Here is a 13,591-nt window from a genome sequence, read left to right on the forward strand (position 1 = left end):
ATTGAATCTTTTCCAGCGCCTGTCCTCGCCTTTCTGTCATCCCACACTTGAAATATTTCCAACTTTTACCTTTTATTCACCTTTAAGTCAGTAATATCCTATATATGCGTTTCAAATTTATGTTAGGTATCCCTGCATATATATATAATGAAATCGTTTGAAAAATCGTTTGAAATTGCTATTTGCATTCTCAGAAATCAGAGCAAGTGATGCAGTGCTGTTATGTGTGTTTGTCTAGACACCCCTTGACTGGGAAGATTGGGATTTAGGCTTTCCTCAGTAACTGATGATTTTAATTCTTACAATTACACGATTAAAATGATAAAAGTACAATTGTCCAAAAAATCTACTCAATTACAGAAAAAACAGTATGTGTAATTTGTTACCAATCCTGCAGCAACAACAACAACAACAACAACAACAACAACAATACCGCAATTGGCATTCTCTTCGCTTAATGTCGTATTTGAAAACTACAAATCAGCCATGTAAAATAGTCAATGAACGATGACTGAATGAGCTTGACGCTGTTGTCCTTCTGGTGCAGGGCTGGCTTTGTGAGCTGCTGAGGTGGAAAGAGAACCCCAGCCCAGAGAACAGGACTCTATGGGAGAACCTGTGCACCATCCGCAGGTTCCTAACACTGCCCCAGCCCGACCGGGACCTGGCCTATGAAGAGGAGTCCCGACACCAGCACTCCGAGAGGCTGCACACAGTACTGCACCTGCCCCAGGACTCACAGGTGAGAATCATAACCCCAGTACTACCCTAGATTTTTACAATCTGCTCAGGAAATGCAACTGCTAAATATCTTGGTTCTCATGTCTAAACAATGTCTAAAACCTCAAATCTCAAAATATGTACAGTATGTGTCAGTAGGGGTAAGTGATATTGCCAAATAAATATCTCAATATTAATGGATTATCCTGATATCAATATTTAGATTGTCTTTGCCAATGTCTTTGTTCTTGTACAGGAAGAGAAAAATATTGTAAAATCAAACATAAAAGTGCAGACATATCATTTTACACACTTCTTGAACGATTACGCTGCAAGTTTCAGTTCTTTTTATCTTTCAACATTTGTTTGGAGTACAAAGACAATGGTATCCTGCCTAAAAATATATATATCAAAGCCGTAAAAGTCACATACATTTAAACACATTCAACTCAAGGCCCTGAGCCTGAACTTTATCTCTAAAAAAGAAAAACTATTAATCCATACATACAGAGCTGATACCGTAAATGATGTAGTTTACACATTTTAAAATGCCTTTAATATAATGAGAATGGAAGTCATTGCCAATTTATCCAGTTAGAGATGTGGCTAGATCACATGTTTGTTAGATGACAAATGGTTAAACATCAGAGTGATAAAAGGAGCAAAGTGGGTGGGGCTATGAGTTCATTCTGAAACACGTTAGTCAGCCATGGTTCACTATTGGGTCCTGGTGCTTTAAACAGCATTAGCCCAACCACTGCTCATCCAACTCTGGCCAATCACCATTCGACAATAGTATCCAGTCGACCGCAAAACCGCACCTGCAAATATTAATTCCTCATAACATATCTCCTCCTTACGAGTGTATGGGGCTGTGTTTGATCTCTGTGTGTGTGCCCGCCTGTTTGTGTGTCCGTGCGTGTCCTGTTGGAGCGTAGAGTAAACACTGAAGCTGGGTGGTGTGGCACAGGAGGAAATGCCCCATTAGTTTTTGAGGAGGATTTGAAGCAGAGATGGAGGCTTTGAGGGGCTGCTCCGGGGCAAGAACAATCATCTGATGGACATAGAGTCTTCTGGATTAATTTCAGTTGCACATTAATAAGGATTTAACAATTCACTTGATGAATTTTGCAGATGTACTAAATAGTTTGTAGTTAATAGTTCGGATAATATACTCACACTCAAGTGGATTTAAGACAAAACATAAGCATTATAAGACTCTCAATAATAAAAAGTGCATAGAGAAATAAAAATGGCTGTTTGATATCTACAATTACTGTATGTATTACTGTTTTCTGTTTGTTACTGCCAGAATGAATGCTTCTTATTTTGTTTCCAGTTTGAAGTTAAAGTGCTGATATGCAGTGATGTTAATATCCTCACCGCATTGCCCCACATTCCCAAGTTGTAGTTTACTGTGAAAACATTTGGTCAGGTTTTGTGAAAAAAAGCTTTTAAGAAGTACATTCATAACAAATGTTGTAAAAACACAACTGTTTTCATTGGTTACGCATGGGGAAGAAAGTCGGTTTTTATTAGTACTGAAGAAGAAGAAGAAACAAAGACAGTAGCAAAAGTGAGGTCAAACCACACAATGAATCCTTACACACGATTGTAATCCCAGGTCAGGAGAGAGAGAGCTTCCCAGCAGCCCACCCTGCCCCACAAGCCCATTATATCCCACATATAGTACATGCCACAAACTACAAATCAAAACCAGGCTGCAACTTCCCGTTAAGCATCTCCGAACTAGTTTTTCACTGGCTCCGCCCACCTTCTCCTTTCCCATTCTTGTATTAGAGTCAGTGATGGGAAGACGCACAGGAAGCTGTGGTGGCACCATTAACACATTCCTCCTCTCACAGTCCTCGGCAAAAAGACTAAAAATAAAATTGACTCTTGTGTCAGCCACCTTGGATCCAAACCACACTCGGAGATGAGCTGCGGTAGCAATGTATTAATGGGGAATGAGGTGTGTGTATAAGTATATAAATATAAATATGGCCATTTAGACCCTCCCTGTCCCCTGGTTCAACCTCAGGCTCCAGCCGGCCTGCCACCATAGACCACACATGTGTCCCATCTGCCACACAGGCATTTACACTCACCAAACACTGATAGCTAGTAATATGAGTACTTTATTGTATATGGACAATGAAAGCGACGCGTGCAAAACTACACTATACCACAGACATGTTTATAAAAAGATTAGTTACAAATAGAGGTAATTACAGTTTGGAATATAACATATTATATTATGTTATATTATATTATATATATTATATTATATATATGTTATATGATATGATATATATTATATTATATACATATTATATTATAATAACTAATATAATAAGTATAATATTAAGTATATTAAAACAATCTTAAAATTTTGCATACAATGTGTTTATAACGTTGTTCATGCACGTCAGTAATCTCCATAGCATTGCATTTTGTAAAGAGAGTCCCACTGCTAATTTGGCAAAGTCTGCACTTATAAATAATTAGTGAATTGCTTCATTTCTTTCACATGTATTTTTGTTTTTGCTGTGGTAGAAAGCCCTAGAGTGGGGGCTTGTTTTAGTCCCCCCACTTTGAATTACTGATTAAACTGCTATAATTTAACAGAATATATTTTGGGCCACTCACAATTGTTTGATAAGTTTGTACTAAGCAGAAAACCAAGTACTACTTTGGATGACTTGTGTATCTGTCCAATACTCATCATTTGCAGTCAGTATTTTCTAAATAGCATTTAATAACCCCATCATTAGTAAGCTATTTTGTGCTTACCAATAATACCCATAAAGTATTTTGGCATGCTGTGGACAGTGATTTAGACCACAGATTAATAAATCTCAATTAAACTATTCACTAGGGCCTGATATGACTCGCTGGTGGCCTGTTTTATCGTCACTGGGTGGAGTGTAGGTTCTCTGGAAAACCACAATTAACTTAATTGTTTAATTGCAGATAAAGGGAGTGAATACCACACACAGCTTGGATGAAAAAAGTACAGAGTCACAAGCAGATGTCAATACACTCTAACACTAAACATGGCTCAGGGATTTTCAGACACAGGACTAACCTAAATCATGTGTGTCTTTAATTGCATCAAGAAGCATGATTAGACAAAAAGGAACATCATTTACAATATTTATAAATATAAGTAAGAGTAATTTGCTCATTCAACATCATTCCAGGAATTATGAATATCAAGCCACTTAATACAACATAAGACTATCCACAATCACATTTCCATGGCAAAAACACACGGCAGTATCAGTTTAAAATACATGTTTTTTAGAAAATTCTTCACACTATTGATTTATCCCTGTACATCCTCATAGGAGGCAAAATATTCAATCCCTAAAATAAACAAGCACAAGCTAGAATAATCTTTCAATACAATGTTATGCTTCGATACACTCCAGTCTTCTCAAACAAAAAGACAAATTTAAAAAAAAAAATGTTCTGTAATGCAACAGAACTAAAAGTAGGCCTCATTCAAAATTGATTGTTTTTAAAGTAACATCATGCTTTTAATTAAGCACGTACAACTCATTCCTCGTCTGCTGCAGCGCATGTATAATACAAACAAACACTCAAATTAACAGAAAAGGTGAAGTCATGCACAAAACTGAGAAGTGATTTTCTGACTTCATTATATATTTATCTGTGTGTTAATGGCGTCCCCAGTGGTCACAGCCTCTCCCTGCTCAAGCCTCACAAAAACGCACTGAACTAAAGTTACGGCCCATGAGGATCACAGCTCATTAAGGAGAAGTTGAATACTTTATGATGAATAATTCTTTCATAATTCCGTGCCATAATGTGCGTTGATTTGAACGAAAACTAGTTCGTTATTACAGATTTATCTGGGTTTTACAAAGAGGAATTGCAAGTACAAGGCTGATATTTCAAAGGTTGAAGACATTACCTGGTGAACTTACTTTCTTTCTTCGCTGTCGAAGATTAACTTCCCTAAATCCCTGTGACTTCCCTGTAAAGTTTTATTGCAACTGACAAAACATTGAGCTTTACTACGGAAATAATAGCTTGAACTATAAATGTGCATCTGCCAATTTAACTCTACTGGTGGAGGGAATGCAACTTTCTTGTCTCTGTGGAGACGTTTTTTGTCTGGAATGTTCCACAGTATGGTATTAGACTTATTTAACTCCATGAAAACTAGCAATGGACACCATCAAGCTAAGTTACAGATCAGATTTGTAGAGAGGCACTCACAGTAACAATAATAAAAACACTTCAACTTGACTAAATGCCAGCATTTAATTCCACGCTCTGGAATATTTTCAGCAAAGCAAAAGCTCCATGGGGCGAGCAGGTGGCAGGACCTCCATCGGAAAGGTTACAAATGGAACTTTTAAAAGAATGCCAATTGCTGTAAAATATTCAAAAAGATGTGTTTAATTAAATTGTATTGTTTGCCAAAAGAGTAGACCCTAGAAACTCCCCGTTTTCAGAAATGATCATGAAAATGCGTCTTCTTTCAGAGGAAAAACAGAAAGTGGTTGGAATAATTTACAAAGTCAGTCCCAAGTTTGTTGAATGACCTATTGGCAAATGACACACTGCCACCACTGTGGTGAGGGCAATATAAGTACCAGACCAAAAGTAACACAGTTCACTCAATATTATTCAACTTTATCAACTCAAATTGAGCAAATATTTAATAAAATATTAAAACCTTTTACCTATTTACTTTTACTCATCAATACTTTGAATAATAAATCCATTGCTAGAAACACCGTATGAGCAGTTTTGGAGGTATGTAAAAATATTTCTGGCACAGAGTGAGTGAAGTGTTTAGGGAAAAGGATTGTGGGTAGTGGAGGTGGAGGGGTGAATCCTGGCAGTCCGTGGTTTAGGGCTGATTTGGATGTGGAGTCATGTTGACTTGGCAGAGGCCCACTTCATTAGTGTCCTGATGCATTAGACCTGAGTGAAGGAGGGAGGAGGAGGAGGAGGGCAGAAAGATGGCCGACAGGAGGAGGCAAAACTCACAAAGAGAAAGATATTGAGTAAAAAGGAGCTCTCTGACATCATCATTAGGCCATGAAACAGACCAGGCCACGGCGTGTGGCTGTGTGTCAATCGATCCAAGAGTCATTCCCGTCAGCCTGAATCAGTCCAGGAATTACTGGGTCTGTGAGTGAGGGCTCCAAGTTTCACAATCCATTACTATTTACCACCAATTTAGTTATTAAGTGCCTGGCTGCACTTTTGTATGTGAATGCTTGTGGCTGTGTGGTCCTCATTAGCCCTGGGATTTTCAAACATGTTTGCCTCTGATTGTTTTGGTATTACGCCATAATATTCATAACTAGAACTATGCATTAAAGACGAGACGCAGGAGGGAAAAAATAACCAGAAAGTCAAAGCTAAAAACGCACAGGATTCCTGTAAATTGTCCGTCCCCCAGTAAAACATAAAGCCCTTGTGAATAAAATTGGAGCGATTTCATGGTTTGGCCAGCCCTCAATATTATTTAAGTAATACCCTGTTATTATTGAATAGAGGGGGAGAAAAACGAATGACTATTATCTTTATGTGGGTCCTTTAATTTTAATGCACCACAGATTTATAGCTGGGCATTCCAGTGGGAGGCCCCTCCCTGCTGTTAAAGCTGAGGGCGGGACACAACCACAGCTCTCTCACAACAGCCACTAGACCTCCTGACAAACAAGGCCCCATGTTCTCCTCCAGCTGCCACAGTTATTGTCACATCAGGCCAAACATGACTGCTTTTGTGTTCCAAGGCATTCATCAAAATGACCAGAACTATACACATGACTATTTCAAATAGCTCTTCAACCTGCATGTCTTCTGGAAGTCAGCATATTTGTAAGGTTAAAATGAAAAGTTACAACGTGAACGATAAATGTGAATTCATAAAAAAGAATTGGGAAAATAAATCTATACAATATTAAAGTGGTCTAGCCACAAGGAATTCCAGTCCATTGTAGAAGCTCTGTGTCAAAATAATTTTCTCAAAGCGTAGAGTTTATTGTTATCTTTGACTTAAGCTTCTTTTTTTATACATTAGTGGTATCAAAGTAGTCATCTTAAATTTGATTTTACATCTAATTCAAATCTTTGAACAACTCTTCTCTTTAATAACCGGTAATAAATGCCTGTGTCCTCAATCCCCCTCTACACCTGGACCTATTCCTTTAGTATGGGCAGGTTAAACAGTAATGGGGTGTCAAAAGCCCGTTAATGAGACACTTCCTGGCTGACAGGTGGTTGGCGTTTTACTGGAGCTAATCTTATACACATTAGGTCAAAGGTAGAGTGGACCGAGCAGCCTTGGATCTGCTTAATAGACTGTGACGGTCTGTGGACACATTGCTCCAGTGTTCAAAATCACAGCGCTGTGTGGCTACTGTGTGACCAAGGCCATTGGGGTTGTAAGGGTTCAGTAATGTTGTCACAAAACTAACATTTCAAACTCAATTTTGATACAAAGGAAACAGTTTCTTCCCCAATATTTCTTTTGAAACACAATTATAATAAAACTTAATTTTCAACAGAAATACAATATGGTCTCATACAATTTGGCTGTAGATCAAGCCCTAAACCTATTTAGGAGTATTCGGGAAAGGTTACAGTATCGGTACTTGAATGAATATAGTTTTCATACTAGTTTAAATGTTCAATATCTGGGTATTTATTTTTTGACAACCCTCGTTCAATTGCCTTCAATAACAAGTGAATTAAATGAGTCTTAATAATTCTGTAATGGTGATCAGGGGTCACTGTGCCCCATTAAATCAGCTCTTTCACCTGTCTCAGCAGGCACTCCACCGGCCGCCCCCCGCCCCGCTGAAGGAGCACTGTCTGTCCCCCATGCGAGACGAGCAGCTGTCTGCTCCAGTCAGTGACGAGGGGACGCAGACGACAGCAACGGCACCACCGGCAAATTCAGGGGCCAGTGTAGGAAGCAACAAGAAGCCCAGATCACGGACTAAGGTAGATTTCACACCAATCAAATCTAGTATGTCAGTCAGATGAGGTTGAATGTGAATGCCCACATATAGTGTAAAATACCAACAAGGGGTCATCCAAGAAATATTTATCTTCAAATTGACAATATCCAAAAGCTATGCACGTTTTTTTCTTCTCTTGCTCAAATAAACACACGTAAATGATATACAGTGAGTAATAAGTGATTACAAAAACAAGCAAGAGGACATTCCAGTCTAGAACGAAAACTGAACCACTATAAATCCTCAGGCATAAACTTTTTCTTGTGTGTGTGTGTGTGTGATTTCAGATATCTCTTGAAGCCTTGGGGATTCTTCAGAGCTTCATCCAGGACGTGGGGCTGTATCCGGACCAAGAAGCCATCCACACTTTGTCAGCTCAACTGGACCTTCCCAAGCACACCATCATCAAGTTTTTCCAAAACCAGCGCTACCACGTCAAGCATCACGGCCGCCTCAAAGACCTGGCCGAAGGTGCGGCCAGCGGGGGAGTGGACGTCAGCGAGTACCGGGACGAGGAGCTGCTCTCCGGTTCAGAAGATCCTGAGTCCAGTGAAGATGGAGCAGAGGAGATCTACCAGTCCAATGATGGGAGTGGTGCGCGTGCGGGGGGACCACCGGCGTCAGCGAGCTCCAACTCCAACCAGTCATCCGTTGGCGCTCAAGAGGACGGGAAGGACAAGGGGCGACCAGGAGTGCCCATGGGTCCGAGCAGCTCCTCGTCTAGTCCCAGAGAGCAGGCTGGCTCGGAGTCTCCAACTGTTTTACTCAAACGGTCTCATTCACAAGCACAGGAAGCAAATCGGTATCCACAGTTATCGCCATGTCAAAACAGGACCCGCTCAGACCCCTGAGTATAATTCCACAATCATCTCATTGAAAGATTTATTTGTTTTGCTGAAAAACTGTCTTAAGGCAGAAATCATGACTGTTTTGTTGTGGTAAAAGTCAAGTGCTGTACGGACCCCAAAATTAGACCAATAAGCACATTTCACACCCATTTCAGCAAAAAAGAGCCCGGCAGAGTCTTTTGCATTTCTTTAACAAGCAAATAAAGTCTGGATGGTCAGGGGCACAGTACTGTGAAGTATCTACACTATACACTAAACAGATTAATTTATAATAGCTTTGAACAAGAGATTATAAAGGATCACGTAACAGAAAAGATTTCAGTTGTATTTTATGGTTACCAATGCCAATCATTTGTCTCTAAGCCATGATTTACACATTAACAAGGTATCGTTCCAAGCTCAATTTATTCACGTTTGGGACTAGAAAAGATCTCATACATTACAGTAAATTAAGTTTGTTGATAAATTGATGTATGGTCCAAAATAACCAAGAAGCAAATGATCTGTGAATAGATCAAATTCAAATGTGGAGTTGTTAATACCTCAGAGGAGGACAGCAGGTTTGGAGGTTGTAACTGTTGTGAAAGTTTAGACAAACGCTGCTCAAAAGCTGATGCTGACAACACGACTTCCACTCCAGTAATACAACATGACACTCCGAGTTAGCAAGTCCAGATTCAGCCAATCATTTCAAGAGAGCATCTTTACATGGAAAACATTTATTAGGGTCCAAGATTTCATCTTATTTTGGGATCAAATATCTTTATCCTCAGGAGAAGTTCTCCAACATTCTTCCAGTCTTCACAAATCGTCAATCAAACATTTCAAGAAGCCACCTTGAGAAGCTCCTCACTATAATAATTTAAAAGTCAGAGGTTAAGATATGACTGGGGCGTTGGACAAATGTGGTACACATTGTTTTCAGTGATTTTGTCACAAGATCTGGGGCACTGAGGAGAAATGATGAACTGAGCAGAGATCCAGAAGACGATCAAGTCACTTTCTGTGCTAAATGTCTCACTCTCTCACTAAATGTTGTCCAGTCTTGGGTCTCACCTCCACACACTTAAAATTCACCTATTTATTGCTATCCATGAATATTATGATTGTTATATTGTTGATGTATGGTTATATGTCATGTCATTTTGTGTTGTGTTTTATTTCTACGGCCGTTTCAGAAGGTCTGACAGGAGTTAAATGAACTGAAGAAGTTACTGACCTATTATTGCATTTTTATAATTTAGGCTAAAGACATTTAAAAACTGAGCATCTGATGCCAACAATGACAATCTACTTTTTGAGCCATCCATGAAATGTGGTGGGTTGGACTTTACATTAAATGTATGTAAAATATCTATAACGGGATTTATTGTTTATACATTCTGCTCTGTCAAGTGTTTGAGCCAGAGAGTGCTGTTGACTTTGTTTCTTTTTTGACAGCTCAGTTGAAAATGAGGCATACCAAATCTAATCACGAGTGGTTAAAAAGTAGTACAATCTGCTCACTGACTTAGTGTATATCTATGTATTAAACAATATCTGACATCGGATAGTAATTTTGTTGAGCTATCCTGAACGGCTGCTACACAAAACAACCTGCTTTTAAATAATTCTGTCAGACCACACAATGTTATCATCTCCAAGGCAGGAATCAGGGTCAAATGCAATTTACAATTAAATCTAAAGTAATTCAATGTTTAAGTGAATAAAAGTTGTGAGTTTAAATACTTGTCTGTTGTCTTGTTTTTACATTTACACAAGTTAAAGACCATTCTCTGAGCCATAGATGGTTTAATATCACCAAACACTTGTAACATTTAATGAGAGTGGGCAAAAAAGTGTCATTGAGTCATGTTTATTATAAAGAAGGACAAACAGCTTCAGCCAGAAATGCCATCAAGAACACAGTAGCATAAAATGTACTCATTCTGAACAATCGGAATCAACTCAGCCGTATTTCGTGGTAATTAGTTGTAAAATAAATCTGTTGAAGTGAAGTATTAGTCATGAATAGTAGTAGTAACACTCACTCTAAGTAAAATAACATTCACTTGTAAGTACTGTATATATAGCAGTAATGTTTGAAGCACATCTTTTTACCAAAGAATAGGCCACACTTCATTGCACAATGGATCATTTGGTGTGCTTACACATTGATGACAAACAAGTTTTTCCTTTGAACGAGGCTTCTATAAAATCTAACGGCCTTGTCATAATGACAGATGTGGCCACATACACCAAACATTGCTTCATTTGTTCATGCGCACAATCAAAAACAACCCAGAATGGAAAAAAAACACCTCCCAACACGCTGTTTGGGAAGAATTTACTGGAAGTCACTGATGACAGTGTTTTCTCTATTGTTTGTTTGTTTAAGCAATATGCTCTAAAAGTAATGAAGAGGTCCAGGCTGCCACAGTGGTCACTTTGCCTATAAGTTCTGATTGAAGTCAATATAAATCAAGTTTTGGAGACTGTTATGCAAAGTGAAGCTAATAAGTGGCCAACAACACAATCTGAATTTCAATCTATGTCTCACCTGCCAGCAAACTCCACTGGAAATTGGATTGCAACGGAGGCCTCAGTGGAGTGAATTAAAGAATAAACTTCATCAAAATGTGGCTTGGCTTCTCCAAAATTGATAAACATTTGGAAATTCATCTTTGCTTTAATGTTCAAAACTCATCAACCTAAAAGCAATCAACGGTATTATGTAAACTGAAGGTTTTAATACAACAATCTGTATGGAAATGCTTTTCCTTGCTGCATAATCTCAAATTGACAACAAATCATAGACATATTTCATATGTTATGACAGTTCCTATAATAGCATTTGCAGCCCCTGCCTGTTTTATACAAACTACTTCCATTATGCTAAATAAAATACATATTAAATCCATAAATATGAGCACATTACGGGAATATCAGAGCGTTTCATTCCATAAGCTGGCCTTCTTAATGCCCAACACAAAGCACTGTTTTGTGGAAAAGCACCTCTGGTTTTCATTGTGTACCAGCCGGTCCCTCTCGCCTTCACCTCATCCCTAAATCTCCTAATTTAACTCATTATTCGCTAAATTGGTGGGCTCTAACCCCTCCCGCCTCGGGCTCAAAGAGCTGGTAGTCATTAGCAAACCTCTAACACTTACAGACACGTGCTCCCTGAATGACAAAGTGCTTCAGGAGCCGGCCGGGTGTCACTAGAAATGGTCAAAATCTGCACACAAGTAAAAGGCACTACTTTAATAATGTGTTTAACATCTCAAAATAATATAGGCAATATTTATATGACATGGGTATACATTCAACAGACATCGAATTATGAACGCAATAGACTTTCAACCAAAAACCTCTGGTGTAACTACTATTGCAACTTTGACAGCACTATTTGTAATATTTACACAAATATTTCCCAAAAGGAGAAGAAGCTGTGAGTGAATAAATGGAGTATTTCTTTGCACCAGTGAGTTAGCTCAGCCGCCTCTCTGTGCTACGTCACTGGTGGGATGGGGCTGGTTGGGACAGATGTGCAGACAGACAGACAGTAATGTGCGGCAGGACCACCCACAGAGCTGTGGTGCAAAGGCAGAGCACTGGAGCTCAGCCTGGGACTGATCTGCCTACTGAGCTCTTAGCGGGATCTCGACCTGATAGTGCGATTTCCATTGAAACTTAAATTTAAAGATTTCAATCATCCAATATACTTTATAATGAACAAATAAACCTATATGTGTTGGCATTAATTATAGCATAACCTAAATCCAGTTATTACTAAATGTATAAATCACAATGTGTAAAAACAAAAGTTCAAGTAACAATGATGCGTGGCCAGCCAGCTGAGTGATAGCTTGTTCTATTTGAAACCCAAGAAATAAAATATACAATTGTGGGATTTCAAAGATGGGATTGTACACCACTACAGAGCCATTCCCACCAACTTCAGCATGTTTTTGTCATAACCTTCTTTGAGACGGAGAAGATTGTCCAGTCTTCTGATTAAATGCTTGAATTACATCAGCGTTATTCCACATACAAAGTAACTGCAGCAAATAAACACGACAAACAAAGGGATAATATAAATAGGGCAATAGTGAAGGTTAAAATCACGAGAACAAAAGAACAGACCTCCACCAAGACAATGACCATGTTTCTATGGCAATAATAAGCAACATGACCTGGGTTCATTCTAATTCAGTTCAGTTCTATGAAGCACTAAAGCCTTTAGATCTTTTAGTACAGACATTTTTGTATTTTAAAACAAATCAAAAGTGTGCTCATGATTTCAAACTTGTCATTTTTGCCAAGATAAAACTATGATCAGCTTGGAGCAGCTTGTCTTTATTTTTATTCTGTTTATTATTAATACAATATAAATAAAACAGCCAAACAGCTGGCACTTAAAAAAAAAAGATTCTGATATACCAGTACATATAATTAAAGGTGGTATGGACGATTTTTTTCAGCAATTTTTTTGTCATATTTCCTTGAGGCGTGGATAAATCATTTGTCCTGCCACGTATCGATCATAAAACGCACCTATCGCTCACCTGCAGCCGCGTCAGGCTCGTCCCCACGTTTCCGCGTGCCTAAGCGCATGGATCTATCATAATATAGTTCCCTCAGTGTACGGGGCAAAATGAAGACGGAGAAAGACAGTTCGAGCTGACGCAGAAGTGGACAGAAATCTACGGGAGACGAGCGATGCGATGCGCTCCGTTGCGCTAATAAACAAACGCACGTGTGTGTTGTATCAGTCCACACGGGGGAGTGGCATGTGCACTTCCGCCTGCGCTCTCAAATCGCCGAGAAATCGTCCATACCGCCTTTAAGATTAACAACAAATATATTATATTATTTCTCTAGAAGTAAAATTAAAAATGTATATTCATATGATTTATCAATTTTAAATCAATATTACTGACAATTAGCCAAGCAAATTGGTAGGTGAATCTCTCCACAACAACAAAAAGTTCAGTATACTTTATGTCTATATCTTTCGTATTGTGTATC

The 13,591-nt window shown here is 38.8% G+C and overlaps 1 protein-coding gene across 5 annotated transcripts in view; it reads left to right on the plus strand.

Annotated features, from left to right (window-relative positions):
* Positions 1–10,306, plus strand: part of satb2 (SATB homeobox 2) — a 33,200-nt gene extending 22,894 nt beyond the window's left edge. For 3 of the 5 annotated variants that reach the window (XM_072444949.1, XM_072444950.1, XM_072444948.1), the window contains 3 exons: positions 548–742; positions 7,522–7,716; positions 8,021–10,306. In XM_072444949.1, the coding sequence (XP_072301050.1) occupies positions 548–742; positions 7,522–7,716; positions 8,021–8,584 (954 nt within the window). In that variant the 3' untranslated portion in view covers positions 8,585–10,306. The remainder of the gene's footprint in view (positions 1–547; positions 743–7,521; positions 7,717–8,020) is intronic. The other 2 variants (XM_072444946.1, XM_072444947.1) reach the window with 1 other exon arrangement.
* The last annotated feature ends 3,285 nt before the right edge of the window (positions 10,307–13,591 follow it).

This window comes from Eucyclogobius newberryi, unplaced genomic scaffold, assembly GCF_026437365.1.
Source record: "Eucyclogobius newberryi isolate DKJ021-1_F unplaced genomic scaffold, fEucNew1.0.hap1 SCAF_14, whole genome shotgun sequence".
NCBI lineage: Eukaryota > Metazoa > Chordata > Actinopteri > Gobiiformes > Gobiidae > Eucyclogobius > Eucyclogobius newberryi.